The sequence below is a fragment of the Halichoerus grypus genome, chromosome 7, assembly GCF_964656455.1.
Source record: "Halichoerus grypus chromosome 7, mHalGry1.hap1.1, whole genome shotgun sequence".
Lineage (NCBI taxonomy): Eukaryota > Metazoa > Chordata > Mammalia > Carnivora > Phocidae > Halichoerus > Halichoerus grypus.
Window position 1 is genome coordinate 78,539,671 of NC_135718.1, and position 14,831 is coordinate 78,554,501.

At 46.7% G+C, this 14,831-nt stretch overlaps 1 protein-coding gene across 12 annotated transcripts in view; it reads left to right on the forward strand.

The window, feature by feature from the left end:
- Window positions 1-14,831, forward strand: part of SGMS1 (sphingomyelin synthase 1) — a 270,354-nt gene extending 255,523 nt beyond the window's left edge. For all 12 annotated transcript variants that reach the window (XM_078077801.1, XM_036123426.2, XM_036123430.2 and 9 more), the window contains 3 exons: window positions 8,978-9,131; window positions 12,306-12,472; window positions 13,100-14,831. In XM_078077801.1, the coding sequence (XP_077933927.1) occupies window positions 8,978-9,131; window positions 12,306-12,472; window positions 13,100-13,279 (501 nt within the window). In that variant the 3' untranslated portion in view covers window positions 13,280-14,831. The remainder of the gene's footprint in view (window positions 1-8,977; window positions 9,132-12,305; window positions 12,473-13,099) is intronic.

A 14,831-nucleotide genomic window follows, 5' to 3' on the forward strand; every position in this document is an offset into this window, starting at 1 on the left:
GTGAGGCCGCACTGGTGTGGTGGTGTGGACCGGGCAGAGAGGGCCATGTCTGGGGGGCGTGGGGAAGGGGACAGAGGTTTTCAACACGGCCACAGCCATCTGGTGTGAAGAGGTGACCGGAGTCAGAAAGCGTCCAGTAGGCATTCCAAGGAGTCTCCGTGAAGCATTATCCATTGTGTCACCGTGCAGGCGGGTGGTCGGTGGGACTCGCATCCTGAGAGACGGGTGCAGAGCTGCATGGACACTACAGGCCAGGGCGTTCATTCAGAAGCCATATTTCCTGCTGGAGAGGTTCCCACTGGCCAGGTTTGAGATCATTGGAGTGTGCCAATGAAAGAATGGCAATAATTCATAAAAAAACCTTTTAAAAATTAGTGTTAAGGGCGAAAAAGGTCAACCCCTAGATGGAAAAGTAATGTTAGAAATAGAAAATCACCATTTGGAGTGACTCCAGAAGTAATTCTAGCAGGAACCAAGAGTGGGTCCCAAGGCCACTAGTGAAAGGTTAGGGGCATCATATTACATACGTTAAGAACAACACAGATTGCTGATTGATTACACAGGGGCAGAGGTGTGTGTTTAGTGGCAAAATCTGGCAGGCATTCCCACAGCCAAGTGACCAAACCAGTCACAGGACAAAGTAGGTATCAGATGCTCTTCGATACGATGTGCTAAGGAGGACACACCAGTTCTGTAATATTCCTGCCAATCACATTCAACTTGACTGAGCACAAAGAAACAATCCAATAAAACCAAATGGAGGGACATTCTATAAAGAAACTAGACTGGGGCGCCTGGGTGGCTCAGTCGTTAAGCATCTGCCTTCGGCTCAGGTCATGATCCCAGGGTCCTGGGATCGAGCCCCACATCGGGCTCCCTGCTCGGCGGGGAGCCTGCTTCTCCCTCTCCCACTCCCCTGCTTGTGCTCCTGCTCTCGCTCTCTCTCTGTCAAATAAATAAAATCTTTAAAAAAAAAAGAAAGAAACTAGACTGGACTCTTCAAAAATATCAGTGTCCTAAATACAAAGACTGAGAAACAGAAAAATTAAGACTACGTCACATAGCCTCGAGATGTGTCCCCTGGCTGGACCCTGGATCCGGGGCGTAGACGCTGTAAAGGACGTGCTGAGACCTTCAGGAGCCTGAGTGAGGATGTCTGTAAACTGTGATCCTCTTGCCTCCTTGTTACACATTTAGGAGTGTGGCGATGGAAGACAGTGTCCTTGCTTCTACGTATGGGGTGAAGCATCCTAGTATATCCAACTTGTTCTCACGTGGTCCAGGAGAGAAGAGAGGGAGGAAGAAGCAAATGTGGCAAAATGCTGATAATTGATGAATCTAAGAGAAGGGTCTGGGGGTTTCATTATTCAGATGATCCCTGCCCACGGTGGCCCCACTTAACGCGTTTTTGAGTCTACCATTCTGGGAAAGCGATGCGCATTCGGTAGAAACCATGCTTTAGATTTCGTGATTTGGCTCATTTCCTGGGCTAGCGATCCGTTCTGGTGAGGCTGGAGCCGCAGTGCCCGGGCAGTGACTGTGCTCCTCACTTGGGCGCCGTACTCAGTATGATACGTGAGACAGTCAGCGCTTGGTCGTAAAGTGGGCTTTGCGTCACATGGTTTTGCGCAACCGTGTTGGGCATGTTAAAGTCAGCAAGGCCATGAGGTGAGGTGGGTTGGTTATAGTCAATGCATTTTTGACATAGGATATTTTCAACTCACTATAGGTTTATTGGACTGTGACACCATCATAAGTCACAGAGGAAGATCTGTACTCTGTAGATCTAGAAGTTCCCTAACAAAACTCTGAGGGAATTTTTTTTTTAAATTTTTACTTCACGAACAGGTAGTGCAAAAGGATCTCTCAACACTTAAAGCAAAGATAATTTTGTTAAAAGGTAATCATGCCTTTCTGAAATGCTAGATTTCTTTAATGGGACAAGTAAGGACATGGATGAATGGAAATGCATAGCTGACTTTGAGATTTCATGAAGCTTTGGTAAGTCTCCTTACTAGAGGCTGTGAAAAAAATTAAAGTTTTGACTGGGCGGAAGGGAGGCTGAGGTTGGGGATTAGTGCTTGATTGCTGATAATTATAGCGATAACCCTTCCCCCAAAAGAAAGAAGAATGGATGGATACATTTGATAACAGAGAGGTGCAGAGAGCCAAATCCTTCGGAGCTTAGTGGAGGGAAAAGTCTTTTTTAAAGTTGTATATATGAGTTCTAAGAGGATGTACGTACTGAACTCTCTCTGCTTAAGAGCAGTTGAGGTGGATACGGTATTTGTGGATGAGGCAAAATCTTCCCAGGAATGAGGCAGTTCCCACGTGGAGGAGTTGTTCAGAAAAGTCTCTTGTGACCACGGACGAGAATCCGTGAGGGCTGCGTGTTCGAGGAGCACGCCCCGGATTTCACGTGCTCGGTGCCAGGCATGGAGTTCTCCCTGAAGGGCTTGGGGGTTGGGGTGCTGCCTTACGCTGGGTTAGCACTTTATAATGTCTGTGGTCACTTCCTCCAGAGATCATCTCACTTCAGGCGATGAGGGCTGAGGGCAAGGAAAGGTGGTTCTTGCCATCCTACAGATGAGAGACATCTGCAGCTAGAAAGGACAGAGCGTTTGTCCTGAGCACCCCAGATGCTTCACCCTGACCTGGGGCTTGGGTTGGGTGTGGGTTCATCGTTGCTCCCATGAAAGCAGACTCGGAGACATTTGGAGCATCACTCCGACACGGCACAGTACAAAGCAAGGGGAGTGAAAGTCAAGTCGAAAACACCTTGTTTGAGAAGGCAGAAAATGTACAATCGGTGTGTGAAAGAGTTCCGTGAAAATAACTTCTCTAGAAATGGGGAAGTTTGATTTAAAAGGAAAACAACACTCGGGAATAAAGGATCGTTCGTGAACCCGGGTGTGCACCTGCATCTAAATGCCGTGTGTGAGCTGGGTGGGATTTGGTGCGAACACCTGCAGCCTGGAGGTAGTGTTCGGCCCCCGTCACTTGGGGAGACGTTTGCAACAACAGCAGGCTCTCTGTCGGGGTGCAGGGGCTGCAGACTTGCTTGGGTGAGAGGAAGAATCTGGACCTGATCCCCCGACTCACGGTGCGAAACAGAAGGAGCCTCTCTGTTGATTTGCTTCTCTCTCAAATGGCCATCATAACGGCCGCTCCAGCCACCTGACAGCCTTGGGAGGAGAGGACGAGATAGTTAATGGGAAAGCTCTGTTGAAAAGGCTGGAGTCTCTGTACCAACGAAAGCTGATGTTTTCTTCCGTAAGACCACCGGGCCGCTGCCCTTCCACTGCCCGGTCAGGTGGGAGTAGGGAGGTCTGAGGGCTGGTGAGGACACAGATGTGCAGTGACGAGGCCGCCGCGCTCCCCAGAGCATCCCCGAGCTGTAAACACACGACCTGTCCCTGTGAGGGCCTCGGGGCCACACGGAAGGGCGTCTTCCTGACTCGTGTTAGTTCTTACGTACCCGGCGTCAGTTCAGAGGGCCGGATGCCAGGCGAAATTCGGGGGGTGGCAAAGTCCTGCTGCTGTGGGAGTTGAAGATGAGGGGTGACCGCAGTGTATAGTGTGTGCTTCTCAGCGGCAGGCTGCCCAGCACGTGATCGACACAGGGTTCCACGGATCCTTCTGCCCCTCGACGCCGGGTTCCTCAGCGGGTGTGGACTGTGGTCTGTGGGTTTCAGAGCAGCTCTCTGGGCATGGCCTAGATAGATGAGAGTGAGTTTTCTGTGTAGCAGTGAGACTGTTCTTCAGCAATAAGACAAAATGTTCCTTGCCCTGGTGGTAGTAGGTAGATTCATTGAATGAATGAATGAATGTGTACTTTGAGAGATGTCTGGGGCATGATAGCAGGACATTAACTCTGTGAGGTATGAGGCTGCTCAAGGAAAAGTTACTTTATATGTATCCATCTTTATATATATATATATAATTTTTTTTTTTTTAATAAACCGAAGGCTCCCCAGTTTCTAACTGTTCTAGAGTGGTCCGTGTTGTTAAGCCTCTCCTTCCCGGCCTTGTTCTTGCTTAAGCGATTTGTCCAGTTTACTTAATTTCTTAGCCGTTCATTAGATATTGAAGAAAATTGCTTGATTTTTACCAAAAACTGACTTTTCTGTGTCCTTAGGAGACCATAACTCACATGGTGGTATAGATGTGAGAGCTCCTATCACAGCTTTGTAGTGTCCACTGAGAACGTGATCACGTGAATGTCCCCCCCCCCCAATATCTCTGCTTTCAAAAATGAACAATCAAAAGCCTGCTAATGGTGGGGGGAGGATTATAGCCCATTCCTTGGAGGAAGCACACTCCATGCTGTTTCCCACTGAATGCAAGTCAAACAGTAGGCAGAATGTATGGAGTGGTGTTTAGAGGATACTAAAAGATAGTAGCAGGCACATTGGGGAAGGAAACCAAAATGAGAAGTGTGAGAGATAAGCCAAGAGTTTCCTGTTTGTTCTTCCCCTTTGTCCTGCCTGCGCTCCAAGGCAACCTGAATCCCAGAAGTGCAGACTTCCAAGACAGTCCCTCTCTTTCCAGCCCAAGGAGCGGGAATGGAAGTCCCTTTGGGACAGAGACTGGGAGAAATCCTACCAACTTCCATGCAAACCCTGTTAACATGTGGGATGTACATTCTAGACTTTTTTTAAAAAGCATAGTTAATTATACCAAATGTTTTGTGTTGTCCTCAAGAGGAGAAAATGTTTATGATATAAACTTACTGCACAGGCATTGTGAACTTACTTTTTCATGATTTATTAAGCAATAATAGGGGTGCCTGGATGGCTCAGTCAGTTAAGCATCTGCCTTTGGCTCCTAGTCATGATCCCGGGGTCCTGGGATCGAGCCCCACATTGGACTCCCCACTCAGTGGGGAGTCTGCCTCTCCCTCTGCCCTGCCCCTTCTGCTTGTGCACTCTCACTCTCTCAAATGAAAAATAAAAAATCTTAAAAAACCCCAAAAACTATAGCCTAGTTCAGTGCATTTGAATCCCTGTAGTGTGAGTCCAATGCATCCCCTCAGATTCTGGTTCAGTACATCCCAGAGTTATTTACAGGGACTCCTGGTGTTTTCAGAAGGGGCGGGGCCTGGGCTTTGAATAGCAAGGGAACAGCTAGTTAATACCCATTCCTGGGTAGATTGTTTCCAGTTTGTTGCTTTTATAAATAATATTACAGTGTTTGTACATAAAGCTTTCTTTCCTATTTGGGGTCATTTCTTTGAGGTAGACTTCTAGGTCACAGGCCGTGCTGTTGAGATTGCTGGTCAGTGTTGATGATGAGTTTTGCAGGGTTTTGCCGATCGTAATAAAGCCGTGACCCCCCCCCCAGGCTGTAGGTGAGGGGCTTGAGGGTTAGACTGGTCCAGCCCCCTGGGGTCACACAGCGAGGTGGCAGAGGCCTCACCTGTCCACTCCCCTGTGCCCCTGGCAGCCACATCCAGCGTGTCCCCTCCTCCTAAGGGAGCCACTTAGAGGAGGTGGGTGACCCTGTGCCTGCCGCCCCCCCCGGCAGCCGACTCCTGTTAGCTTTGCTAACTTGGCAGGGGAACAGTGAGCTCCTGTTAACGTCCGTTTGTACTTCTGTTTGTTCGACACGGTCTCTACCTCCAGTTGCTCATATCCTTTGTCCGCTGATAAATTTTGTTTCCCACCTGGTCTGATTTACTTGATTGACAGGTGCAGTGCACAGGAAAAAGATGGTAATTTGTTTCTGCTTAATTGTTTTGCGATTTGTCTTGTACTTTGTTTGCTTTTTTAAACATAATTAAAATTTTTTACGTGGCCATAACCATCTGTCTTCTTTTCCCGCTTCCCACTAAAGCTTAAAGAGACTGTGCCCCTCGCAGAGATTTGACCGACGTGGAAAGATAGTTTTAAAAGAAAGCTTAGGAGTTTAAGGGCACTCGTAAGGAATGCAGCATTGATTTCTGGTTATTTTTTTTTCTCGATGCTATGTTTACCTTGTAATTTCTCCCTCCTCCCTACACGCACAGGTTCCCCATGAATATTTTCATGCTAAAACGGTAGGGCAAATTATGGGGTGATGGTGCCTGAGAATAGGATTTCTAGTGTAAAAAACAGAGTTTTAGAAGGACAATCTGAAATAATATAAAATGAAAAGCTACCTAAGTTTTTTTGCCGTCATTTTCTTCTTTATCCATTGTTATACTAGAACTGGACCAAACTTTCAATTTAAACCTTTAAAAAATTTTTTATCATGTATATACATGTATACAATTGAAAATATGAAATGGTTCTGCAGAAGCTGTTACGAAAAACATTAGCCCCCCAACCCTGACCCAACTCCAGCCTCCGTCCCTAACTCACTTTCAGCTCTTTTAGCTGAATCTGGTGGTGTTCACCTTCCTATCTTTTCACTTTTACAGGTGTGTGTGTGTGTGTGTGTGTGTGTGTGTGTGTGTGTAAGTGACATGGCAGTTCTGTTTATTTTTCTGATGGAATCTTAGTGACGTCTTACAAGGAAGGCCAGGACTAAGGGTCCTCAGTGCCCCAGCCCCAGTTCTGTGCCTTTTCTGCCCCACCCTGTCCCACCACAGGCCGTCACACTTCCTGTCCCCTCTTCCCAGTCTAGTTTTCTGTTCTGATTTAACTCCATACTCAGTGCTTACATTATGAGTTTGTAAATGCCCTTCGTAGCCAACCCACATCATTTCCTGTGATTACTTTTCTGCACAGTATTTTGTTTCCTGTAGAGTTAGTGATTGCCTTGCTTTTTGCTTTCCTACCTGTCTGTGCGCACACACATTCGTCCCCATGTGGTGACTCTTTATTCAGGGCTGTCGGAGGCAGTGGGCTCTGTTGGAGGCACCTCCTCCAGGGCGACCCTCCCGCACGCCTACCCACCCCCTGCACTGTCCACGCTCACAGCCCCTGGGCCCTCCCTTCGTTGGCGTCCTGGCGGGTCCCATCTCCTTTTTTCTGCATTTACTCCTTTGCTTTACAGAGCATATCCTTGTAATTCCCTGAAAACAAGAGTACATAGGTGGTAAATATTGTGAAATCTTGTGTATGTGAAAATGGCTTTAGTTTATCCTTTACTGTAGGGCCAGTTAGTAATATGGCTGGGTATAGGATTCTAAGTTGGAAATCATTTTCCCACAGAATTTGGAGGCATTCTTCCAAAGCCTTCTGTTTTCCAGTATTGTTTTTGAAAAAGCCTGAGTCTTGATCCTTTGTATGAAGCTTGTTTCTAATTTCTGGAGGCGTTGGGGTCTCCTGCTATGTAGGTCTGTTTTCTTCTGTTGAGCTGCATGTTCAGTGACCTTCTGAATGTGAAAATCCATACCCTCTCTGTGGTGTGTTCAACCTGCCATCCTTAAGTAGAAATCTGGATACATTTTTTTTAAAGGGAGATTGTAATAGAACATGTATTTCCCAAAGCCTGGAATATCATCGGTGAGATGCTGAAAAGGATCATGTTGATTAAATTGGGCAACTAATCAGAACTTCAAAATGTACTGACAAGCATAAAATACAGACAGGCACACATTTTGTTTGACAGAGCAAATAAGAATTGCAGTGAGTGAGTTGTTTAAACCACTTACGAGTCCAGTGTGTGGCCCAGATGTGTGTCAGAGACGGGTAGATTTATTTATGAACTTTTCTCACTCTTACTAAAAGGGAAAAACATGCAGTTCTACCCAGATAATAATTTCAGAAGACTGAAGGCACATCCACTTCAGTGCCTTGTCTCGGTTTGGTCGCCAAATATCACAAACCAAGTCTTCTCGCACTTGACTGCTCCAGTCTCTGGCGCTTCGGCTAAGTTAGCGGAAGAGTTGTCCCCAAGCTGAGCACTGGAAGTTTTCCTAGATATTTTTCCCAAAATGGCTCTGGTAGTAAATCAGTCAATGACTCTTCCTCTATCAGTGTAATTTTAAAAGCTGGGTAAACGTCTGCTGAAATGTGCTATAGAAAGTGCCAGCATCGAAGGAACGTTCCGAGGCCGCATGCTTCATCTCTAGGACCAGACCCCTTCCAAGCACTGTCTGAAAAACAGTGAACATTGAGTGGCAGACTTCACGGTGGGGTCTTATGTATCTCAGCATGAACTCGTGAAGGCAGAACACTCCCTTGCGTCTCCTCTGTGCTCAGCGCCCAGAGCACTTCTGAGCACTTCTCTGACCAGATGTGGGGAATGCACTGTGATCCTGGCTCGCTGGGGACAGTATCAGATCCCAGAGACTAAAGACTCCATGTCACACTCAACTGTCCCCACCTCCTGCTTCACACACCAGTCCCATGTCTGGGTTGTCCCCACGCTTCTGACCCCCCAGCTATAAATTGGAGGTTCCTGTGATGACTCCTCAGGTTGATTAATTTGCTAAATGTTGCTCACAACTCAGGAAAACATGTTACTAGATTTCCCCTGTATTCTAAGAGGATATAACTTAGGGGAGCCAAATGGACGAGATGCCCCAGGCGAGGTGTGTGGGAAGGGGTGCAGAGCTTCCGTGCCCTGTCCGGGTGCGCCCCTCCTCCCAGTACCCCCGTATCTCGACTCTTTCACCACCCTGGAAGCTCTCTGAACCTTCATCCTTCAGGATTTTTGTGGAGGCTTCATTACATAAGCAGGATTGATGAGGCCGTTGGCCATGGGTGATTAACTCAGCCTCCAGCCCTTCTCCCCTCCTCGGAGGTCCAGCCCCCTGATGGCCTGGTTAGCCCTGCTGGCATCCAGCCCCCATCCTCTGGGGCTTTCCGAGAGCAACCTCGTTAGCATGTGCTCAGGTGCGTTGGAAGGGCCTTGTGAGGAATAACCAAAGAAAGCCACCTTGATCTCAGGAAATTCCCAAGGTTGTGCAAGCAGAATGAAGTCAGAGAGCAAGTATATATTTCTGATTAGAAATCACCGTATCAGAAAGCTTAATTCTGAACAGTAGTAATCACGGCGCACTTCCACGTGGGCCAATAACGAATCTTGTGTTCTCTTTTCTCATCAGCTTTTTGGAGACTGGGAAGCCCAGCTGCGGAGAATAATGAAGCTCATCGCTGGCGGCGGCCTGTCCATCACTGGCTCTCACAACATGTGCGGGGACTATCTGTACAGCGGTCACACGGTCATGCTCACACTCACCTACTTATTTATCAAAGAGTGTAAGTCCACGGCAGCCTTCCGTGACATCTGCCATGTCCCCCGGTCTCTGCGGAGTCCCCTGCAAGAGGGCGGCACCTCGTCTCCCCACCGCGCCCAGACACAGGGTCCCCTGGAGTGACCCGTGTGTGTGTGTGTGTGGCGTGGGGAGTGACTTGTTCCCTTGAGTGTCAGCGTAGCACGTGGGATGCGTCAGAGCTCCTGGAAGGAGCCAGAAGGAAATCTAAGACCACAGGACTCCAGCATCAGGCCTGGTAGGATGTGATCATAGACCAGGTGTTTTCAAGTTCCTGGCCCTCTGCCCTAAGCGGGGACAGAAGGGGCTCGGTGACGTGGGCTCAGGGACACTAAATGAGGCAGGCACTGAATGGGAAATTCCCTTTATAAAAATGTACTTAAATACTTCATTATGAGACACACAAAAAATAATACTAAATATGCCCCTGTCCACTGCTCAGGCTTAATAGTAGCATTTGCCGTGTCTGTTTTGTTTAACCTGTTAAAAACCAAATAAAATGTAACGAGGTGATTAAGGCCTTTCATTCCTTCCCCTCCCATTTTCCTGTGTCACGTCCATGCATGTTTTGGTGCTTGCGTGTCATGGTGTGAGGTTTTGTCAAATCTACATCATGGTATTATGTTCTCTGTGGTCTTCCAACTTGTTTTCTCTCAGATGATGTTGGTGAGACATGAGGCTCTGGCCCATTGTAATGAACCACAGGTTAATTTTTCTCCTTATAGAAAACGCAGTTGTCCTCAATATTTTACTGTTAAAAACAGTCTCGGGAGCATTATTCAGGCAGTTTCCATGAAGAATAGTGAGTAGACCCGGGCTGTCGGTACCTTGGAAGAGGGACGCACACACTGCAGTCTGGACGTGTCTTGGGAGTGAGTGTGTGGCACCGTCTGGAATGTTGGTGTGGTTGGAATTCAGAGCGGTGGTAGTGATGAGAAGTCACAAATGAACTGTTAAGTAGGAACCAGATCATGGAGCGTGCCTGAAACCGTGAGGAGTCTGAACTTACATTCTCTCAGAGACGGGGCCATGCCATCCTGTTCCTCCTCCAGAGAAGGAGAAACCACTGCTGGGGCAGGTGCAGGATGGGTGGAGGGGGCCGGGCTGGAGAGCAGGGTGAGAGTAGGGGGGCCGGCTGCTGCCGTAATCCAGGGAAGACATGGGGTGGCCTGAACCACCGTGATGGTGTTGGCGTTGGCAAGACGTGGAGGGAACGGAGAGAGGTCCACAAATAAGAGTCTGCAGAGAGCAGGGCTGACTGGGAGCACAGGAGACAGCTGAAGACCGAAGGCTTGGAAGCCCAGTTTTGGTCTTTTTTTTTTTTTTTTTTTTTTTTTAAGATTTTATTTGACAGAGAGAGCACAAGCAGGGGGAGCAGCAGAGGAAGAAGGAGAAGCAGATTCCCCCCTGAACAGGGAGCCCAGCGCGGGACTCGATCCCAGGACCCTGAGATCATGACCTGAGCTGAAGGCAGATGCTTCACTGACTAAGCCCCCCAGGCGACCCGGGCCAGTTTTGGTCTTAAACTAAGATAGGGAAGACAGGAGAAGAGGAGATGTGCTGCAGGGCACCGGGAGAAGGAAGTGTAGGTGTTCTTCCACTCGCACTTGGCATGTGACCAAGTAGAGTGAATTCTAACAGTTTCTGTTCAGAACTGTCAGGGCGCCATCTTGTCCTTGTGCTGGGGGCCACGCAGGCTGCGGCTGGGGGAGCACTCCCACCCCCTGCTGATTGTACTACAGTGGGGGCTAAGCTTTGTCCTTGAAGGAAACCCAGCGTGCCATGTTGGGAGACTGGGAAGACTGGGGTCACAAACGTGGATTTTGAGTCCTGGTGCTACCACGAGCTGTGTGACCTTGGGGACCACCTTTAACCTCTCTAAGTCTTGGTTCCCTCATCTTTAGAATGAGCTACTGGTACCCACCCTGTGGCTGAGGGAGAGGTGGTAGGAATGAAAACAGACGGCATTCATGGGCTCCGACAGAGTTGCATGAGGAATGAACGGTATCTGCTGTTGTTGTGTTGTTAGGGTGCAAATACAGATTCTCCTGGGGGTGAAATATAGAGTCCCCGCCCTTGCCCTGACCACTCCATTTAAAGCTGCAAACTTCCCTTCCCCTTCTCTCTTTCTGATCCTGCTTCTCCTGTTCAACTTCTTAATTTTTCCTTGGCGTTTAACACCTTCTAACATAGCGTATAATTTACTTATTTATTATAATTATTTTGTATTGTCTCTCCTCCATGCTGGGAAGGGATCTGCCTACAGGGTAGGTTCTTTACCTGTTTACTCGTTGATCTCAGTTGCTAGAGCATCTCCTGTCCCGGGCGCATAGGAGATGCTCGATAAATACTGGTGAAATGGATGACTAGTTCTTAGACCCCTTGAGAATCCAATAAAAGTGTGAACTTCCTCCTCCTGGGTAGGGAGGATGGATCACATGCAAATGACATTTCTGTGTAAAATGTCTGACCCTCTTGAGCCCATTCTTCCAGAATACAAGGTGGGAAAGCCTGCACTCAGAGATTTTGATGCTTTCCCACCAGGGGGCTTCCAAATGGTGGTATGGACAGGTGTTTATCTGACCCTGCCCTGCCTTTGAATGCACTTGGACCCAAATTCCTGGGCATCTGGATCCTTTCTTATTTCCATTTGAGAAATGGAAATCTTGAAGACTTTCAGATTAGCGTGTGGTCACAGAGGTTGGAAAGCAAATAAAACAGTATCAATTATGACTGCCTAATCCCTGTATAAGGATCTCTAGACCAAAAAAAAGGTATTGATTTGTGTTTAGAGCATTAACCCCAAATTATTTACAAGTAAATTGACTTAAATGTCAGTGGACAGTTTTGTGGTTTGTTTTTTTTTAATAGAGCATGATGCATTATCCTGTCCGTTGCCGTTTTAAGCTGTATTTTATGATTATATGAATCAAGCAATAACCAAACATAAATTACAATCGCTGATAAAGTCATAAAATAAGCTGCTTCCATTCTTGCCTTGGTTACGTAGAAGCTAAAGCCCTTAGATTTGCTGCCTGCGTGACATGTTTCCAGAAGGAAAGGTCAGAGTCACTGGGTGCAGGAGTCGTCATAGAGGTGCGGTTGGGTGCCCTAGAGGTGCTGGGACGACGGGGCTACGGTGAGTGTCTCGTCTTTGCAGATTCCCCTCGACGATTCTGGTGGTACCACTGGATCTGCTGGCTGCTCAGCGTGGTTGGGATCTTCTGCATCCTCTTGGCGCACGACCACTACACTGTGGACGTGGTGGTGGCCTACTACATCACCACGAGACTCTTCTGGTGGTACCACACGATGGCCAACCAGCAAGTGAGTGTCCCTCCTCGTGGGATTGCAGCCTCTCTTCCCCCAGCCCGGCGGTGCCCACACGGCAGGGGGAGGGGCGGACCGTCCGGCATCTAAGGTGGGGTTGTCTTTTGTGACGCTGACCCACTTGGGAATAAAAAGTGAACAGGGAATGTGTGAGTGCAGCGACACGGACATAGCATCCTTCTAGAGCGAGGGCCTCCCTCCCGCCGCCCCTGACAAATGTCTCGGCTGCGCCCACCAGCTGCGCCTGGTCTCCACCCCCCCCGCCCCCCCCCAGTCGAGTCCTGAACGTCCATCACAGAAAGTCACCGAAACACTGATTGAGGGATACATGTATGGATGAGAGATGGAGTAAGGCCCTTGTTGTCCGTGCGCTCCCGAAATTGGCTTGTTTTCTTGCTGGGGTGTGGCCCAGTTAGCAGATGAGCACAGAGTGGCCACGTGCGTGTGACGGGGGCACGAGGGGCACACGGGGTGGGTCTGGGGTCCTTGGCGAACTGGAATAAGGAATAAGGAAACCATCTAAACTCTAGGTGGAAGGTGGTTAGCAAAGCATGCGTGTTCCTTTTGGGGCTGGGACAGTGTCTCCTTCCCCTTGACATGGTTTTCCTGTCCTTGTTCTCCTAGGTGCTGAAAGAAGCTTCCCAGATGAACCTCCTGGCTAGGGTGTGGTGGTACAGGCCGTTTCAGTACTTTGAAAAGAATGTCCAAGGAATCGTACCTCGCTCTTACCATTGGCCCTTCCCCTGGCCAGTCGTCCACCTCAGCAGACAAGTGAAATACAGCCGCTTGGTGAACGACACATAACGGCCGCTCAAGGCCCTGGAGCGTGGAGCTGTCCGAAGTGCTAAGAACTCCGTGAGAGAAGATGCCATAAACAAACACCTCCCTAATCCTGTTCTCTTTCAAAAGTTACCTTGACTTAACCTATTGAGTTACCTGGTCAGCACTGTGATCTTTTTTTCTCTCCAAAGGACCTGCGTTGGACAACAATAAAGAAAATTTAACCTATCATGCACTGTACACATTTTCCTGTTCATAAGTTTGGGATTTCCATAACCTGCGACCACCATGTTCCTTTGTATATGATGCAACAGCATAAATGTAAGCTTTTATATCATCAGTTCTGGTCTTTCCAGGCACATCTGGAAATAAAGCGTATTATTTTCTTGGGAAAACATACTTTTCATATCTCTTGCCCCAAAGATTGGGCTGTAAGCCATTTTCTAGCAAATGTCTCTATGAAGGTTTCTAAGTACCTGAATGGGGTTTGATTCTGAAATCTTTCTACCTGTTGCACCGATATTCAAATAAAAATGACAGACACAGAAAGGTTCAGTAACTTTGGGTTTTGTAAAAATCAGCAGAGAGAGTGTGTCAAAAAGTGCAAAAAAAAAAAAAGATTCTGTTATAAAGTGATTTTCTAAGTATTTCCTAACTTTATTTTTCAAAATAATGTTATGAAAACCAAATTTAAAGATTTTTACATGTCGGAGAGAAGAGAGTTAAAATTTAAAAATGCTTCTTGGGAGAGAAATTTGTCTATGTTTCTAGTGCCTTTCTTGTCTTGATTGTATGGTCAGTAGGCAATCTTAAATGTTTTTATTTAAAATAAAATATTCCATGGAAATATAAATGTATGTATACACTACTAAATTTTGCATTTATAGCTAAATTAAATCAGAAGACTGCTTATGGTTTTTAAATCGCTATGAATTAAAGAAAGGGGGAGTTAATCAGAAAGTCAGAACCTGTTCCCATATTGTGAGCAGGTAGCAATGACATGTACCACTTAAATTATTTTGTCACCTATTTGGTAGTTCGATTTTAACTATACAGTGAAAACAGCCATGAATACTTTGTTTTTAAAAAGAGAGTTTTAAAAAATGATCACTTAACTAAAAAACGTGAAAGCTCTAAATTAGTTATCCATACTCTCATGACAATTTTGTTGGTGAACAACAAAACGGAGATCTATTTCTTTAAAATATATTTGTGCAGAAACTGCATGTAACTCTAAGTTTTACTCCTAACATGAGTATGTTTGGGGAAGTATTCTCTTCTATACTTGCCAATGTGGAGAACAAAATAGTTTTTTAAGAATGAAGAAGTATATATATCCATTCTGTATTTTATGCAGCAGAATTATCTTCCGTAGGGTTTTTTTGTGTATTCACAAGGTGATATTTGTATTGTAAAACAATAATGGTGAAGGAAATAAAAAGGCTTTTAAAATTTTGTTTGTTTTAAATATTTGTAAAGTTACTATTCCAGAGAGTATACTGATATCTTAACAGCTTACCTAGATCATAAATTAATCAAAATGCACTTTTTAATAAAACCTGATACTTAAAATAAA